This window comes from Chaetodon trifascialis, chromosome 13, assembly GCF_039877785.1.
Source record: "Chaetodon trifascialis isolate fChaTrf1 chromosome 13, fChaTrf1.hap1, whole genome shotgun sequence".
NCBI lineage: Eukaryota > Metazoa > Chordata > Actinopteri > Chaetodontiformes > Chaetodontidae > Chaetodon > Chaetodon trifascialis.
Genome location: NC_092068.1, coordinates 4,057,194 through 4,073,236, shown reverse-complemented (window position 1 = coordinate 4,073,236; position 16,043 = coordinate 4,057,194). Strand labels below are relative to the sequence as shown.

The following is a 16,043-nucleotide window of genomic DNA, read 5'->3' as shown; positions in this document are numbered from 1 at the left end:
GAGTGATGGATTCCCCACTTATGACTTCACTCTTCTGTGAGGAAACGAAGCAACCTGTGGCACTTGGATAATATAAATGGGAGGTACGTAGAATTGATGAGTTTGCCACTTTTGGGGAAAAACCTGCAGTTTGTGTTTGTTGTTAATACAGATGTGTGTAAAAAAACTTTAAAAAGTGAAGCTGCTGTCTGTTCGTGTAGCTGTCGATGACCGCAGTCGTGCTTACATGGTGCTATTCTGACGGATTTTTTGTTTTTACACCGTCAAGCCCTAAAAAACTTCTCTCAGCTCTCTTACATGAGTGATGAGACTTTCTGAGTTTTTTTGTCCTCTTCTCAATGGTTTGAAGTGGAAGGGGTCCCGTTAAAAAAAAGCTGATTACTAGTTTTATTTTTCTTTAAGGTTGTCAGTGTCTGTGTGTCAGTCCACCACTTTGGTCCAAAATATTTGAGCATCGACTGAATGGACTGTCATGAGCTTCGGCAGACTTCAGGATGAATAGTAGGTCTAAACATTTCATCTGGTGCCACGAGCAGGTTGACATTATTAATGTCTCCACTGCTTTGGTTTATGACCAATGACATTCCCATCAGCCTCAGCTGTACTTTGTGTTTATTGCTAAATAGCCGACAAATGCTAACAAAGGTTAGTATGCTTGAATGCAAAGCTGAGAGGGTGAAACTAAAACAGATAAAGCTGCTGGCATGGCTGGAGATGCTTCAACTCCTCAGAAACACCTTCAGATGTTATTCAGCCATTAATATTTGATATTATGGAAAGATAAAGATCTGAAGCAAAGTTTTTAGTTCTGACATTTCGGGGTTGTCAAAAGACATTCTGAAAATTAAACTCAACTTTAATGAAATAGAAGGAAAAAAAAAAGATAATTCACCACAACAAAACAAAATCAATCCCAATACTTTTCAGAAAAGATGGATATGATGTTTGTTTTTCCTGTCTTGCCCCCATTTGACTAACAGGTTGTCACTATTGCGCGAGCTTGTTTTCTAAATGAAACCTTTGCTCAGGTGATCAGTGTCTCCGTCTCTCCAGGACGTCTTGTCTCTCGTTCTGTTCAAAGCACAAAGAAACATTCGCACAATCAATCTATACTTTCAAGCTCCATTTAATGTCCTAGCAAAATGAGTATGTGACTGTCCTAAGGAGTGAGTAAAATAGAAAGTGCAATTTTTGTTCACTGGAGTTCAACATAATAAAAAAGATCAAAGCAGTTTTTATGTCAGACATAGCAGAATTATTAATTTTGTAGAAATAGCAAAGAAACCAGTAAAGGTACTCTGTTGGAGTATTTGGTGGTATGGTGTAGATCAAAGGCACATCACAGCTTTGTATCTCACTGGGGATTGTTGCACACGCACAGAAAACACACATACACATGCACAAGCCTTCAAAATACATTTCCCATGTGGCTCTGACACACAGTCTTCTGATCTACAGTCATGCCAGTGGAAAATGGTCATGGAGAAGTTCTGAGAGGCAACATATTTATCCAGAGCATGAAACTTTTTAATTTGGAGCCTGTAAAAGGGATAACATAGCATTTAAGAATGTCCATCTCAGCCTTTATTCAAGTGAATATGATCCTAGAGAAATCAAATGAAGCAACGGATGACCAGAGGGGCTTTTATCTCAGATTCTGTTACGTGTGTTTTCTTTTTCTCTCCTTTTTTTAAATAGTATCCTTAAAGAATGACCAATATATCCTTGGTTACAACTGTTCTCTAACAGTCAAAAAGAAAAAACAAAAAAGGAAATCAACATTCAGTAAACATTCTTCTCTAAAGGTAGTTCCCTTATATAATCTGTAATTTTCCTCTGCCATTATGTATACATAAACAAGTTTAATAACATACCAATCAGTGGTTATTTCACAATTGGAAAAAAGCACAAAATGTTTACACTCTTTTACAGGTAAATAAAAGTTTTTGTCGACTGTTTTCAATAAGGGAGTAGCATAGTTCAGAGTTCATCTCATTGCGTTCTGGTTCCCCACGTCCCCGCATTCTGTTATTCTGCTATTAGATCTTTACATACAAATATTGACAAAGTGGAGGCTTGTGCTCTGAAGCCATCAAGTCCTTTCGAGAGTAATAATCATAAGGGGTAGGGGGAGGGTTGGAGATGCTGGGAGGGACTCATAGCTGGCCCTCGCTGCAGTGGTTGTCCTGACTGCTGCCCGGCTTCTCTGCGTCCTGGCTGGGCAGCTCTTTGAGGATGAGGGCGGCGCTCCTCTCTGAGAACTCGTCACCGTCGGGCTCCAGACCGTCGGGGCAGGGCAGCTTCAGAAGCTCCTCTCTGAGCTGAGCCGTGTGTCTCTGCAGGGAGAACACACACACACACACACACACACACACACACACACACACACACAGAGTCAGGCTGGCGTTGTAGGATTTTCTTTGCTTTTGTGATGACAAAAGACAAAAAACCTGAACTCTGTCCAACACTATGTTTCACTGTGATAGCCGGGACATCATAAGAAACACAGTCTGTTCATAACATTGTGAAGCACACAGCTCAGTTTATACCTGCTGCTTTTCTATCATGAGACCCTCTTCTTCCCCCTCATACAGACACATCCCACAGGTCTGACTACTCGCCTGCTTCCTCATTCAGTCATGTACTGTAAGCGCAAACATGCACCACGTTATAAGAAGAAGCCCTTCTGCTAACATGACAGAGAAGGGCCTTGTATGGAGGTCAGAACCATGAATGTACCAATGCATATAATATTCACATGTGTAAGAGTCTGTCCATCAATGTTACAATAAACACGACAGGAACAGATCTCATTTGTGGAGTAATTATTAATGTGCAAATTAACCGTTAAATGATCAGTCTAGTATTAGTCTATAGTCTTTTTATTGTCAAAGAATCACATGAAAAGACCAAAACCACCCTCTCCAGCCTGACTGTGGCTGGCAGCTACAAACCCACTGGATCCTACTGAAGATGCAAACCTTTAGAAAACACCTGACAAATGTATCTCATGTATCTCATGTTGTTGGGAATTATTTTTGGCAGTGGATTAATCGACATTTTTTGTGCTCTAGTGAGTATTCTGGCAGCACAGTGGCATTCCCTGACCTTTCATCTCATGCTAACATGAAATTTTCATTTGTCAAATACTTTTGTTTTTACTAGAAACCTGCAGAACTGCTGACCCATCAGCCTCAGCTGCGCTTTGTGTTAAGAACAATCCGGCGACTGTCAGCATGCTAACATGCAAAACTAAAATGGTGAACATGGCAAACACTATTCCTGCTAAACATCAGCATGTCAACACTGTCACTGTGAGCATGTTAGCAAAGACTCCATCTGCAGTGCAGCTGCACACTGTTCACTGATGAACCACACAGTGAGACTGAATTACATTCAAATTAGGTCAAATTAGCAGGTAAAATCTGAGTTTGATCTCTTGCTCCATAGAACGCTCTTTATCACCATGTGTGCCTGTTCATCTCTCTCCTCTCCCTCTCTATTTTCAGCAAGATGATTAATTGACATTTAAATGTTGATATCATTTAATTAATTTCCATTCAGGATAATGACGCCACTGGACCCCCCCCCCACACACACACAGGTCTGACCCGTGTCACTGTGACTGTCTGCAGAGGGAATTACTCTATTAATCTTGTTAATAGTTTTTGGACAACAATGGAGCTCTATGGCACAGTTTGCCCCCCCCCCCACTGTCAATTCTCAAAACAATAATCTTTCTAAAAATCAAAAGTCAACTCTGTTGGAACATAGAATAGATGGAGGGAAATGAAGCAGAACAGAGGTGAAGAAACATTCATCTTCATGGAGGTTAAATGGCAAAGGTGAGACCACAGCTGGCTGCGCTCAGGTCTCTAATCAGTGGACATGAATTATTTACAGTGAGGATTAATTGTGCTTATTTACTGCCAAAGGGAAAAGAGAGGAGAGCTTCCTGAGACACTCTTGTGGAAGTGGAAGATGGCTGGGTACAGGAATTAAGGTGGCCTGTCATGGCCGCTGTCCCCTGCAGCCAATTCACTGTTTATTAGCAGAACACTCCAACACAAACTGTGTTTACATGCACTGAACTGGCCTGCTACTGTCGGCTTTCTATTCTGCTCATTTCACAGCATGGAAACAGGAAACCTGCTTTATAATAGCAGCTGTGCAACTTCCCTACATCCAATACGTTTAAAGTGGTCCCATCACACTTTTGGGGTTTTTCCCTTCCTTTTAGTGCAGGGGTGGGCAACATTTGGCCATTCAGAAATATAAACTAGAATCGCCACTTCATGGTTGAATGCCTCTGCCAACCAAGCAGCTTCATGTCCGTCCAGACTCACAGAATGTATGTTATATATGAAGACTCTGAAGGAATTTAATAAAAGATATTACAAATATTTTTGTTATCACTATACTGACATGACTACACTGACTTGTTGCTGCTGTGGAGCTGCTAGCACAGACAAAGTTAAACAGTTCCAAAGTGTCAGTTTGTCTGGAATCATTCATAGAGATCAAGGAGCAGTTCCAGCTAAGGCAGAGGTTGGTGTGATATATGTGCTCAATAATCTGGTACGGCCCTCGAAGGATGTTGTAAAAACTGAAATAATGCCTGACAGAAAAAGAGACCCCACCCTTGATTTAGTGTGTTCTATAGCTTTTAGGTCCATGTAAAAGGTCTGTAAAGTCTGTAAAACCCCAGAGTCCACGTCAAAGGGAGTTCCTGTGTCCCACAGAAAACACTGCTCCTGAACTGCCTGACACACCTGGTCAGCCTGTTCCTCTGTCATCTGTCTGCATCACTCTGTAACACAGCACCATCTCCAGCTGGGTGACCACCCACCCACTAAAGCCTGGTGAATCAACCTTGTAGTCTGCCTGTTGTTTCTGGTCTAACGCTGGCTCCAGTGACACGAGGGTATGGAAGGTCTCAGAAAAACTTATTTCTCGACTTCATCTGCTTCCACCATCAGTTGGAATGTTGTTGCTCGGCTAATGTAGCTACTCTGACCAACTTAAAACTGAGAGCAGTAAACTAGGATGGTGAACATGGCAGCATATAAGCACTGTCACTGTGAGTGTTAGCGTACACACTCTTCAGCCTCTTTGTAACCTGTGCACATGTGCTGTCTGGACACGTCAAAGCGTAAGGATACGCCACAGTTCTGTCTCCAGTGTCCATGATGCTGGACTAATGGTGGAAGAGAAAGTCAAGAGAAATCATTTGAAGTCAGCTAAACAATGAACCAAGAGCTGATGCCTGCTTTGGCCTGTGGTAGCTGACCAATCAGAACAGAGTGGGCTTTTTGGGAGAGGGGTTAAAGAGACAGGAGCTAAAACAGAACATTTCAGAGAACAATGAACACTGTTCTCAACATTGTTCAGAACACTGAAGCCTGTAAACCCATCCCAGAAGACCCAAAATAACACTATAAACCTGAAAATCACATGGCCTCTTCAGTGACGTTACCTTTAGTGCAGCAGCATGATGGGACATGGTGCGGCCAACCCTCTTGTCGCTGCTGTACTGCTGGATGTCGGCGATCCACTCCTCACACTGACACATGATCTCTGTTCGCTTCAGGTAGAAGTGTTTATGGATCACCTGCAAACACAACACGCAGCAGTGTTTAGTATACACGACGCTGTATATTAAAGATCAGTTAACTCACTGTGACAAACCTCTCTTCAGTCAGCAGTGCAGTGACATTCACAGCTTGTCAGTGATAATTTGTATCTTATTACCTAAATCTTACTTCTTACTTCTCATTCAAATATTAGCCAATATGGATGGCATTTACAGCGAAAGATACAAGACATAACTTGTATATCAAGCTGTATACAGGAAAGTTTTAGCTTTTTCCACAGAAAAAATCTCATTTTTGCAAGACAAATTGAGACATATTGTTCTTGGTGTTGTAAATTCAGGAGAAGAGATACTGAGATCCGATACCGTCTGAGCTGTCACACTGACTCACAGTGTTGCTTCAGTCTGTACTTTGGCCGTTTGGGGCAGATGTGCACAGACTGCAGAAACACTCCACTGGTCACATTTGTGTGAAGACAACAAGATGAATTCTCAGCATGCTCATTCTGAATGCACCGTGAGCTCAGGTGTTGGTAAGGCAAGTCACACCAGCAGTGTGACTGCAGGAATATCTGTTGGTCCCACTTTGGTCCAGAGAGTAATATCTCAACAAAAATGAAGTATCACATAGACTTTTCATGATATTTTGTACAGATACCCATGGTGCTTAGAGAGTGAACTCCACTGACTTAGGTGACTGCCCCTATAGTGCCACCAGCAGGTCACATTTTTCAATTTCTAACGCTAAACAAAGAAAATGACATTTGCTTCAGCCTCAGCTGTACTCTGTCTGGAGCGCTGATTAGCAATGTTAGCACGATGTGAACATGGGAAGCACCACAGCTGCTTGACACCAGCGCATAAGCATTGTCACTGTGAGTATGTTAGCATATCATCTTTGGCATTTGGCTCAAAGCACCGCTGTGCACAGGTACAGCCTCACACAACCATGAGCATGGCTGAAGACCTTCATGGGCCGCTCACATGCATCAGCACACACAGCACACACAGCATTGACCACTCTCACTGTCAGCCTGTTTCCATGTGTTATCTGGACACACATCAAACTGTCAGGATGAGCCACAGCTCTGTTTCCCAGTTTCATCAACTCTAAACTCTTCAAAAATAAGCAGTTTTACTGGCTGCTGCCTACATGGCTACTGTGCCATGGAAGCTTTTTATATGTGGAAGATGTGTTTGATTTTAAGGGTGTTTTAAAATGCTTGGATTTTGGCACGATTTTCCAGGTTTGTATCTGTTCGACATTAAAAACGAAATAATCTTTCATCAGTTTTTCTTTTCATCTGAGTCTCTTCACCCTTTCCACAGCTGCTGAATGAAGCTCCTGCTACACACAGCATACAAATTCCTCCTTTACTACCACGAACAATCCACAAGATCAACTGCTGTATTTTTCTTCTCTCTCCATTACTGAGGGGCTGTTTATTATCAAGCGTGCTCAAGTCACTCTCTGATATTATATGTGCGACACCGCTTGATAGCTGATGTCAATCATCTACACCCAACTCCCCTGCTTTTTTGCTGCTCCAGTCAACTTCCTAGCAACAGTCGCCAGGGCCGATCCGGCAGTATGCAGTGCGTGTTGTAGCTGATGTGTCCGTAGCTGCTATGCTGATGGAGGGAGTGGAGTAGTTATTATGGGGGCTGCTGATCTGCTGAGAGGAGAGGCAGCAGAGAGGGTTTGGGGGTTGGGGTATGTGTTTAATCTCCCTTCCTTCTCCATCTCCCTCTGCTCTCTTTATCTTCATTCCATCTTTGCCACTACTTCACATCTCTTCCTCCGTCTATTGTTCCTCCAACCCAACCCCCCACTCCCTCGGCTGCTTAAGTCACATTCAGTGAGGTGGGCGACAGTCCCCGGCTGAGAGGGAATGTTTCAAGGTCACGGCTGTGTGCTGTCTGTGTGGTGAGATCAGCTGCTGCTCACGCTTTCTGTAACGCGACAAGGTACAGCAATCGAGACATGGAGTGTGTATACAATCTGTGATAGGAAACATAAAAACACAAGGACATGCCTTACATATGCGTGGACATGTTCAGACATGCGCTGGCTAAAAGGGAGCGTTTTCCCTGGGGTTCCATGTGGCAAGGACCAGCAGCTGATTAACTTCTGCTATTTGGACATGCCATCGATCACAGCATGTATGGAAGCTCTATATGCAAACCATCTGTGATCATGAAGCAAACACTGAACGAGGGCATCTTGACAAATGACCTTTCAGCAAATACATGTCTTTATACACACATGGACGCATGCATGTATGCACACCAACATGTACACACAAGTACATTCTGTTCATATGTGCAGTCATGGGCGAGGCCCTCTGATGGAGCCTGGCTGCCAGATAAACTCAGTGACCTTTGAGGTAATGCTGTCCACTCATTATTCCACAGGGCAAGTGAAGGAGGAAGAGGAACGGAGGAATGGCTGTATGGGAGCACTTGGCACGTGAAGGGTCAAGGGCAAGAGAGAATCAAACAGCTATTAAAAAGTTCTACATTCTTAGTTTTGGGTATTTCACCAGTGGCCTCAGGTACCTGCCCTACTAACACCAGTGACACAGAGGAGGAGGAAGCTTGGCAGTTCACAACAGAAGTTCTCACACTCTGCTCCTCTGCTGTCTAATCACACGACAGGCTGATTTTTATAATAAAAACCTGAATTAATAACGTACAACATTTTATGTGCTCCTGTATGAGCGAGGTATCACTTCTTCTGCAATAATGGTGTCAAAAGGACCATCGCCTTGTGATGATCTGCGACGTCCTGCCTCTGTGTGTGTGTGTGTGTGTGTGTGTGTGTGTGTGTGTGTGTGTGTTAAACTACATGAGGACAGCTCGGAGAGGAGCAGGAAAACAAAAAGGTTTGGCAATAATGGTCTGCATATTTCATGATTTATCTGAATCAGGTAATTTATATCATTTACATTGTTTACATTAGATTTGCAGTGTTTTCTTGTGATTCGCTTGCAGCAGGCAGAGGGAATAGTACAGACTCAAAAACTATGCAGACTACAAGCCAGCCGCAGTGCTCCACGCAGGGTGTGCTCTGTGTGAACAGCCCAGTTGGTTAACATGGGTGCCAAAGGGAAACAGGAAGTGGGCAGAGCTTCACAGCGCTCCCGTTCGTCCCTGCCATAACCCTGATCTGATCTCAGCCATGACCCGCTCTGATGCTGGAGCAGAAATATCTCCAACTCATGCTCGAAGTACAAGCTCACATGATCGAAAGCTACAACACCTGAGAAGTCAAAGAGGTTCATACCACAACATGTATGATGAGATAAAGTTGAAATATGCAGACTTAGATTTGCATTGCTAAAATGATGCTGATTAGCTTTAGTAGTGTAACTGCCTTTGAGACATTTAGGCAGGTAACATGCAGGGGAGTGTTACTTTTTTATCAAAATGTTTTTCTTTCTTTGAGGGTTACTAAAGCTGGAAAACCTTTCCAGACCACCACACTGCACCATGATATCTGCTGAGCTGCAGCCATGCCACACACCTTTACTACTTTCTCTCTGCTACAGTTTGCCACACACATGCAGTCGACACAATCTGAGAGGAAAGCTAACACCTGAATCTGGTGGCTTGGTTACACCAAAACTGAGATCCCATCTCTAACACTCATCAATAATGCAGCGACACTGAGTACTCAATGGAACAATCCCATTCCCTGTCAGGGCAGCTTCATACCACTTAGCGCTGTGTGAGAGTGTTACTATGCCATACTTTACGCAGTGAATGGAAGGATTTTGTGTGACTTAAAGTGTTTCTGCACACATTTACTAACATGAGTGTGTTAGGCAGCAATATCCTCAGTGCAGCTGTGGAAGGTTCATCGAGTGCAGTCCTCAATCCACATGAGCACGGCCTCCAGACGTCAGCCAAAAATATATGGAAGAGGACTCAACCTGCAATTCTACTGGCACGGCGTGATCTGTCATGTGACCCCCTCTTGCCTTCAAGCTATGAATCAGATGGTCTGGTCCATCACATTGACCCTCACCCTATGCTACTGAAGCACGAGTGGGGGTAGTGTTGGTGCTCTTTGCCTGAGATGATGTGGAGCAGGCTGTCACCTGTCAGTGCCTCCAAAGGGTCTCTTACACTTTGGTACGAATGTGAATGTGACGATGCTGCACCCAGCTCGCTAACACCAAACACACCGTAAGGTCTTTACTTACCTCAAACATGCACATTCACAAGTGTACTCTGGTTCCTTCTTTCCGACACAAACACACGCTCACACACTATGATCCATATTTTAACATGCGACCCATTGTCCTTAATTCCACCTGACAATCTGCTCCTGCATAATTCAAGCCTGTACTCCATTCTTAAGCTCTCCCTCTATAAATAGCGTGTGGTAACACTGAACTCTGTGTCTCTCTCTCTCACACACATAAAAAAAAAAAAAAAAAAAAAAAATCTTTTCTCCATAAGTGCACCCACTAATCCAATACTCACAACAACAACAAAAAAGAAAACAACAGTCGAACCATCATCAGCACTCGGCATCAAACGTGATGTGGATGAATTTGTGCAAGTTTCATTGTGTTGGACAAAACAACCTCAACTGGTACAACTATATGAAATTTCTGAACACCTTTACGAAAAAATAAAAAAGTTGAGCATCTACAGTTCCATGACAACTGTCCATCCGCTGATGGAGACCACGTGATCCGGTTGAAAGCTCTGGAGCAAGGCAGTGAGCGGACCTGAGTGATCAGCCTGTAGACTCTCCACAAAACATGGTTCACGACCACTGTGCTATGTCTTGGCAACAAAGAGCAGGACGGAAACAATGCTGAAAAATTTTACTCACCAGAAAAAAGAAATGTTCTTTGTGACTTATAATGCAGGAAAACGTGACATCATGTCAGTGAAAAACAAGCAAACAAACAAAAAGTGCCTCTGAATAAAAAGTGGTCCCTTCCATTCTTGTCGATACAAACTATAGAAAAGCAATGGATGTCTTCCTCATTCACTGACTGGAGTGCTGCTCAGCAGAAGCGCTATTATCACAATACTCCTGGATAGAACAGCAGCCTTTATTCATCATCATTAGGTAAAATGTAAGGATACATACACATCCATTAGCCAGGGCAGCTCAATGATAACTGCTAGCTGTGGAGTTGCACTATGACCAGGGTGGAAATTTACAGCAGCTTGGAGAAAACAGGCAATTTTCACAACAAATCAAATAAAGTGTTCTTAGAAAATGGAATCTTAGTTGATTTTGTAGGAGGGATCTGCACCACTGCTGAATCCCACACTAAGCTCATACGGTCACCACAGCTTCAGAACACATTTTCTGTAATAAGGATGCAGCAGTGCTCAAAATGAGGTCAAGATGATGGATACATGCAAGAGCTCTGTGACAGGGTTAGAGAATAGTGGAGCTGTTGCCAGTTACGAGCCTGCTGTAATTCATCAAGAGTGAGAGAGCAGCTGGAACAGCAAAGGTTGATACGGAGGCTTCTGATGAAGCTGTACAGCAGATCAGACAGCTACAAGAAGACAGAGGCCAACTGATTCATATGGAGGGCATCTTCTAGGACAGGCTGAGCAACTCTATTGATTTTCACTCATTCTGGAACACAGCCTCCAAAGAGCTGGAGGAACACTTGTAGGGAAGCACACATATAATGATATACTGGGTTTTCACATAGAAACAACGCTGTGAGCCAAAGAACGGAGAGCTGCAGATGTGGAACATCTATATCTACGCTCGATCATCACGACGGGTCAGTGAGAGGATGCCTCTCAATCCCACTCATAAAACTGCCACATTCCTGTGTCGACTTTCAAAGCGCTAAAGATGCTGCCTCGTGAAGACTGACAGGATGTGCTTAAGCAAGCGAGTGACTTGACAGCGTCAGTCTCGAGACGCATCCAGCCGAGCTGCAGAAGCCACCACGTCAGCAGACACTGCTGCACCTTCAGCACCAAGGAGAGCAGATGGAAGCCAAAATGCTTCATGCTCAACAAGCCATGAATGCTGTTCAGGAACAGTCCACTGTCTGACTGTATGCTCCAAGAGACAGCCTCCACAGCGTCTGCATTGACTGAAGATGACGTCAGCAAGACAGATATAATTCTGTTATGGCAGCACAAAACAAAGTAACATCCCCTCCCAAACAGAAGCCAGCTAACACGAACACGGTGTCAGACTGAACTGACGAGGTGAAATGAAAGGGCGATTCGGTTTGATTGTCCAGTTTGCCCACATTCCCTGGCCTTCCCTAGAGAATTTATCAAAGCACCTGTCATTCCAGTGTCAAATACAGCTGTTGAAATATGTGCCATGATTCTCAAAATTTTCATGACCAGTGTCTTTGATTGTAATTCTGCTAGCAGAATTACAATCAAAGCGAATGCTTCAGAATTGATGCCTGCAGTCACAAAGTTGCTGCAAACATGCACTTCACTCTGTACATCACTCAGCACGTCAGCATCATGAGAGATGTGTAAATGTGCCTGTTGTTCAGCCCTCTTAAGACAGCAGTGTCATCAATCTCTCAGCTAATGAGCAATTCTTACGCACAAAGAAACGTGAAACCATGAAGTACTGTGACAGGGACAATTTGAAGTTCCAGACACTCCTCACATTAGATGACTCATTTCTTAAAAGGATAACCCTGGACTGTATTAAACAGTAGAACTACACATGTGTGAGGAGACAGCAACAAGAAGGCAACAGCTGCTATATCCTTTGTTTTCATGGCTGCTTGTTTTTCTCTGTGTCAATGTTTGTCTCAGCTGAGGCCTTAAAGGCGCTAAAAGGCCAGTGGTGAGTAAAGCACATGGGAGTATCTCACCAGGCTTAATTGAATTTCTGTGTGCGATGTGTGAGACTGCTCAGCCAGGTGGCATTGCCAAGTCCTACTATGTCCCCTCAATATCTCTCGGTCCAACGGTCCATTTCACAGACTGGCTGCTGATGTCATGGACCCAGTTTTTTGTTCTTCTTTAATCCCAGCATCGCCTGCTCTGCAATGGCCAGATACACTTACAATATTTCAACTTGATATCTCTCAGAAATACAACCTGGACTCCAAAACAGCTGGGATGTTTGATGGTATCAAATTCAGAATGAGCATATATTTACAAAAAATCAAGATGGATTAGCACATTCTGTTCTATTCGTCTACCTTTCTTTTTGTCAAAGTGACTCTATGGCTCTGCAGTTATCATTACACATTTCTAAAGTCAAACAGCTGCTCACTGCAGCAGACCACAAAACTCAATCAAGTTTCAGCTCTTTCTAAGTTGACTGTGGATACACTAAAGACATACGAGAGGTTTCAGAGAAAGTTATTATTTTTATTATTATTATCATAGCAAATGGAATGAACATTAAAATCACTAATTCAGAAAAACTGGGCCCAGTAAGATTTTCACTTGGTATGTGTCCAGTACGCCTGCCTGTTCTCGCATCTATCTATCTACGTTTTTGTAAGAAAGACCAATTTGTATCATTGTAATGACTGAACAGACAGAGAACGGACTGTGTGGTCACATTGTTCAAAAAGACAAACTGAACAGCAAAGAAGCTCTACTTTACTGAAGCCATCAAACAGGGAACTGGATGAATCAGGACCTTCTGGATTCAGGCCTGTGGAAAAGCTTGGCCAGCAATTAGCTCATCCAGTTTAAGTGCAGAACTGTCAACAGTATCATTACACCTACAGTTTATCATCATTACCAGTGGAGGGCAACTGTACAGTTGTTATCAATACATAAATCACCATAATGTAGACCACTAATATATGCCTGGAGATTCATTTGCAGAAAGTAATAAACTGCAATACTGGTCACACTGATGTTTTTAATGACTCAACAGAGCAGTGAACCCAAACCCAAGCTGTCCATTCAGACACCTCTGCATTGCATCACAGTATTTTCAGGTTTTTTATGTTTCACTCATGTAATCCTGTCAAGGTGATCAGATCAATCAGAGTTTTTCTTCTCATCTCTGTGAACAAAACACCTCTGTCTAAATCCAGGTGCTTTCCCCACAACCCCACCTGGCAACCGACTGGGAAATATACGCACATCAACCGGACTATTCCTCCTCCTGACAGACTCCAGGGACAAGGCTAATGTAGCACCACTAGTTGTATATTGCAGTAATAATGTACGGTTGTCCCAAAACCCCACAGCACAGGTGGACTTCAAAAAACAAGCAAAAAAACACTGTATGATCTATAATAAATAGGAGATAAAGTGAGTAACTTTAACTCCAGTCTGTGTGTCTGTCCATACACCTTGTTGCGATACAGTGATTCCTACCTCTTTGAAGCAAGGTGAGGGGTTGCGCATCTGCTCCAGCATGGCCCATTTGACAGAGGCCTGGCGGATGTTGCCATCATATTCCCGTGAGCTCTGGGTTCCGCTGGGGGTCCCACGGGAGCGTTCATACCCTGGTTCATTGAAGTAGGGCTCAGCCACCAGAATGAGGGACTGCACCGACACTAGCACCTGCAGCAGGTTGACGAATTAAAACAGAGGCAGACAGAAATGGAATCATGTGATGGAAATATTCAGGATTCTCTCTGTGATGCAAACACAAGATTTCTTTGTGAAGTCTAAATACTAAAATGATAAAAACGGTCTATTTTCCAGAAAAGCTGGGATGAAAACCACATTCTAATACGATCAATGTGTCCATCTCCTCAGGAATAATCCTGATCTATTGGTAAATTACCCCAACATCCCCTGAGTGTCCTCAGCATCCACAGACTCTTAAATGATCTTGGCAGTGGTGGAAGGGAGTCTGAAAAAAGCAAGGAATATCTTGGCCCCATAAAAATATATCCTTCAATATATCTTTATTAACAGCTCAATTAATGCCGCGGCCTGTCTCAAGGAGACTAAGGACATCCTCCCGCATCACTCTGTCCATTCCAAGCCACAACATTACCAACAATGACGATCTTCGGCTTGGAGGCCTGCCTGCTGGCCCAAGCCACAATGGAGCTGGATGATGTGCACTTGAAAATGCTCCATCAAGTGGATACCAATGACCTTCAACTGGGGCAATCTGTCTGTCTTATACTGGGTTGCCAGGTTTCAAAGCCGATATCCAACCTGTTTGATGACTGCTTGATCCCAGCCCACTCCCCTATCTCCTATTCACCGACCCCCTTATTTTCCATTATTGATCTGCAGCACACTAACTGGAATGATAATCAATGGAGAGATCTCTATGCACTCTCCAACCCTGCAAATGAGGGAATTATAAAAAAAAGAAAAAAAAGAAAAAAAAGAGGAGGAATATATTTGTAAGGCTCTGGCTCTCCTGTTGTTGGATCAATATATATGAAAAATGAATGCAATTGTGTTTATGGCAAACAAGAAAATAATGGTGTGGGTGTGTCAACATGCTGTGTTTATCCATAAGCCCGTGCATCATGTTTGATACCTGGCAGTCAGTTAATGCAATACATTATCTACACTATAAGCACACACTGTAAGCTCAAACCCTCAAGGCTTTAGATGATGAAAGCACTGATAAACTACTCTCTTAACAAAAAGCGTGGTGAGCGAACATATTCCCTTCACCATGAATAACATCTGAAAAATAAAATTCTTATTGAAAACTGGAGCTATAACTCAGCTTATACATGGCAGAAATGCAGCCCGTGGAACAGGCAGATAAATTTGCTTCTGATGTCAAACCCCAAATATCCATAAAGACTATTCTAAGCAGAGTACCTGACAACAATGCACAATGATAAACACTGGCTTTTTCAGAACCTTTGGGACACAAAATGCTCAGCGAGTCAGGCTTGTCTTTAAAATGAACAATTCAAAGAAAAGGAGTTAAAAGGAGCATAAATTACATTAAGATGACAGAAGTGTTATTAGAGACAAGAGTACAAACATTTTTAGCATAAAAAGTGAAAACAGTCCATTAAATCAAGGCTAAAAACAGATGCCATCTGGGCGGAACATACAAATGAAGACGACTGATTTAAAGGCGACTTCGAGATGAGTTATGAGTGTAAGCAGGCATAACCTGGAGCTTCCAATGATACTGTTTTGTGTTTGCTTTGATCAACACCCACACACTGTCACCAAGGCAATAACTTGACTTTAAAAAGGATCCTTCATGTCAGCTGTCAAAACACCAAGTCCATTAATACAGAGCCCCAGGTGGTGGACTGACACAGAGACTCAGATAACAGCCCTGCTGATCCATCCAGGCAGGTGACTGTCATGATGGATCTTCACCTCACCTGTAAAAAGCTTGAGGTCTGTGGGTTCCATTTCTCCTCTGGTCTCCCATGCCATGTGTTGAGGATACTTAAACATACCTGATTAAAACACACACACAGACAGAAAAAAAAGGAAGCAGTCAGTCTCAGCAAAATGAGATACGGCCCATGCATAGCCAAGATGAAGCCTCACAGCCATCACT

At 43.1% G+C, this 16,043-nt stretch overlaps 1 protein-coding gene across 6 annotated transcripts in view; it reads right to left on the bottom strand.

Moving 5' to 3' along the window:
• Positions 1-1,669: 1,669 nt before the first annotated feature.
• birc6 (baculoviral IAP repeat containing 6) overlaps positions 1,670-16,043 on the bottom strand; it is a 134,736-nt gene continuing 120,362 nt past the window's right edge. For all 6 annotated transcript variants that reach the window (XM_070976839.1, XM_070976841.1, XM_070976844.1 and 3 more), the window contains exons 70-73: positions 15,862-15,939; positions 13,913-14,101; positions 5,477-5,611; positions 1,670-2,336 (exon numbers count right to left, since the gene is read on the bottom strand). In XM_070976839.1, coding sequence (XP_070832940.1) covers positions 2,157-2,336; positions 5,477-5,611; positions 13,913-14,101; positions 15,862-15,939 — 582 coding nt within the window. In that variant the 3' untranslated portion in view covers positions 1,670-2,156. The remainder of the gene's footprint in view (positions 2,337-5,476; positions 5,612-13,912; positions 14,102-15,861; positions 15,940-16,043) is intronic.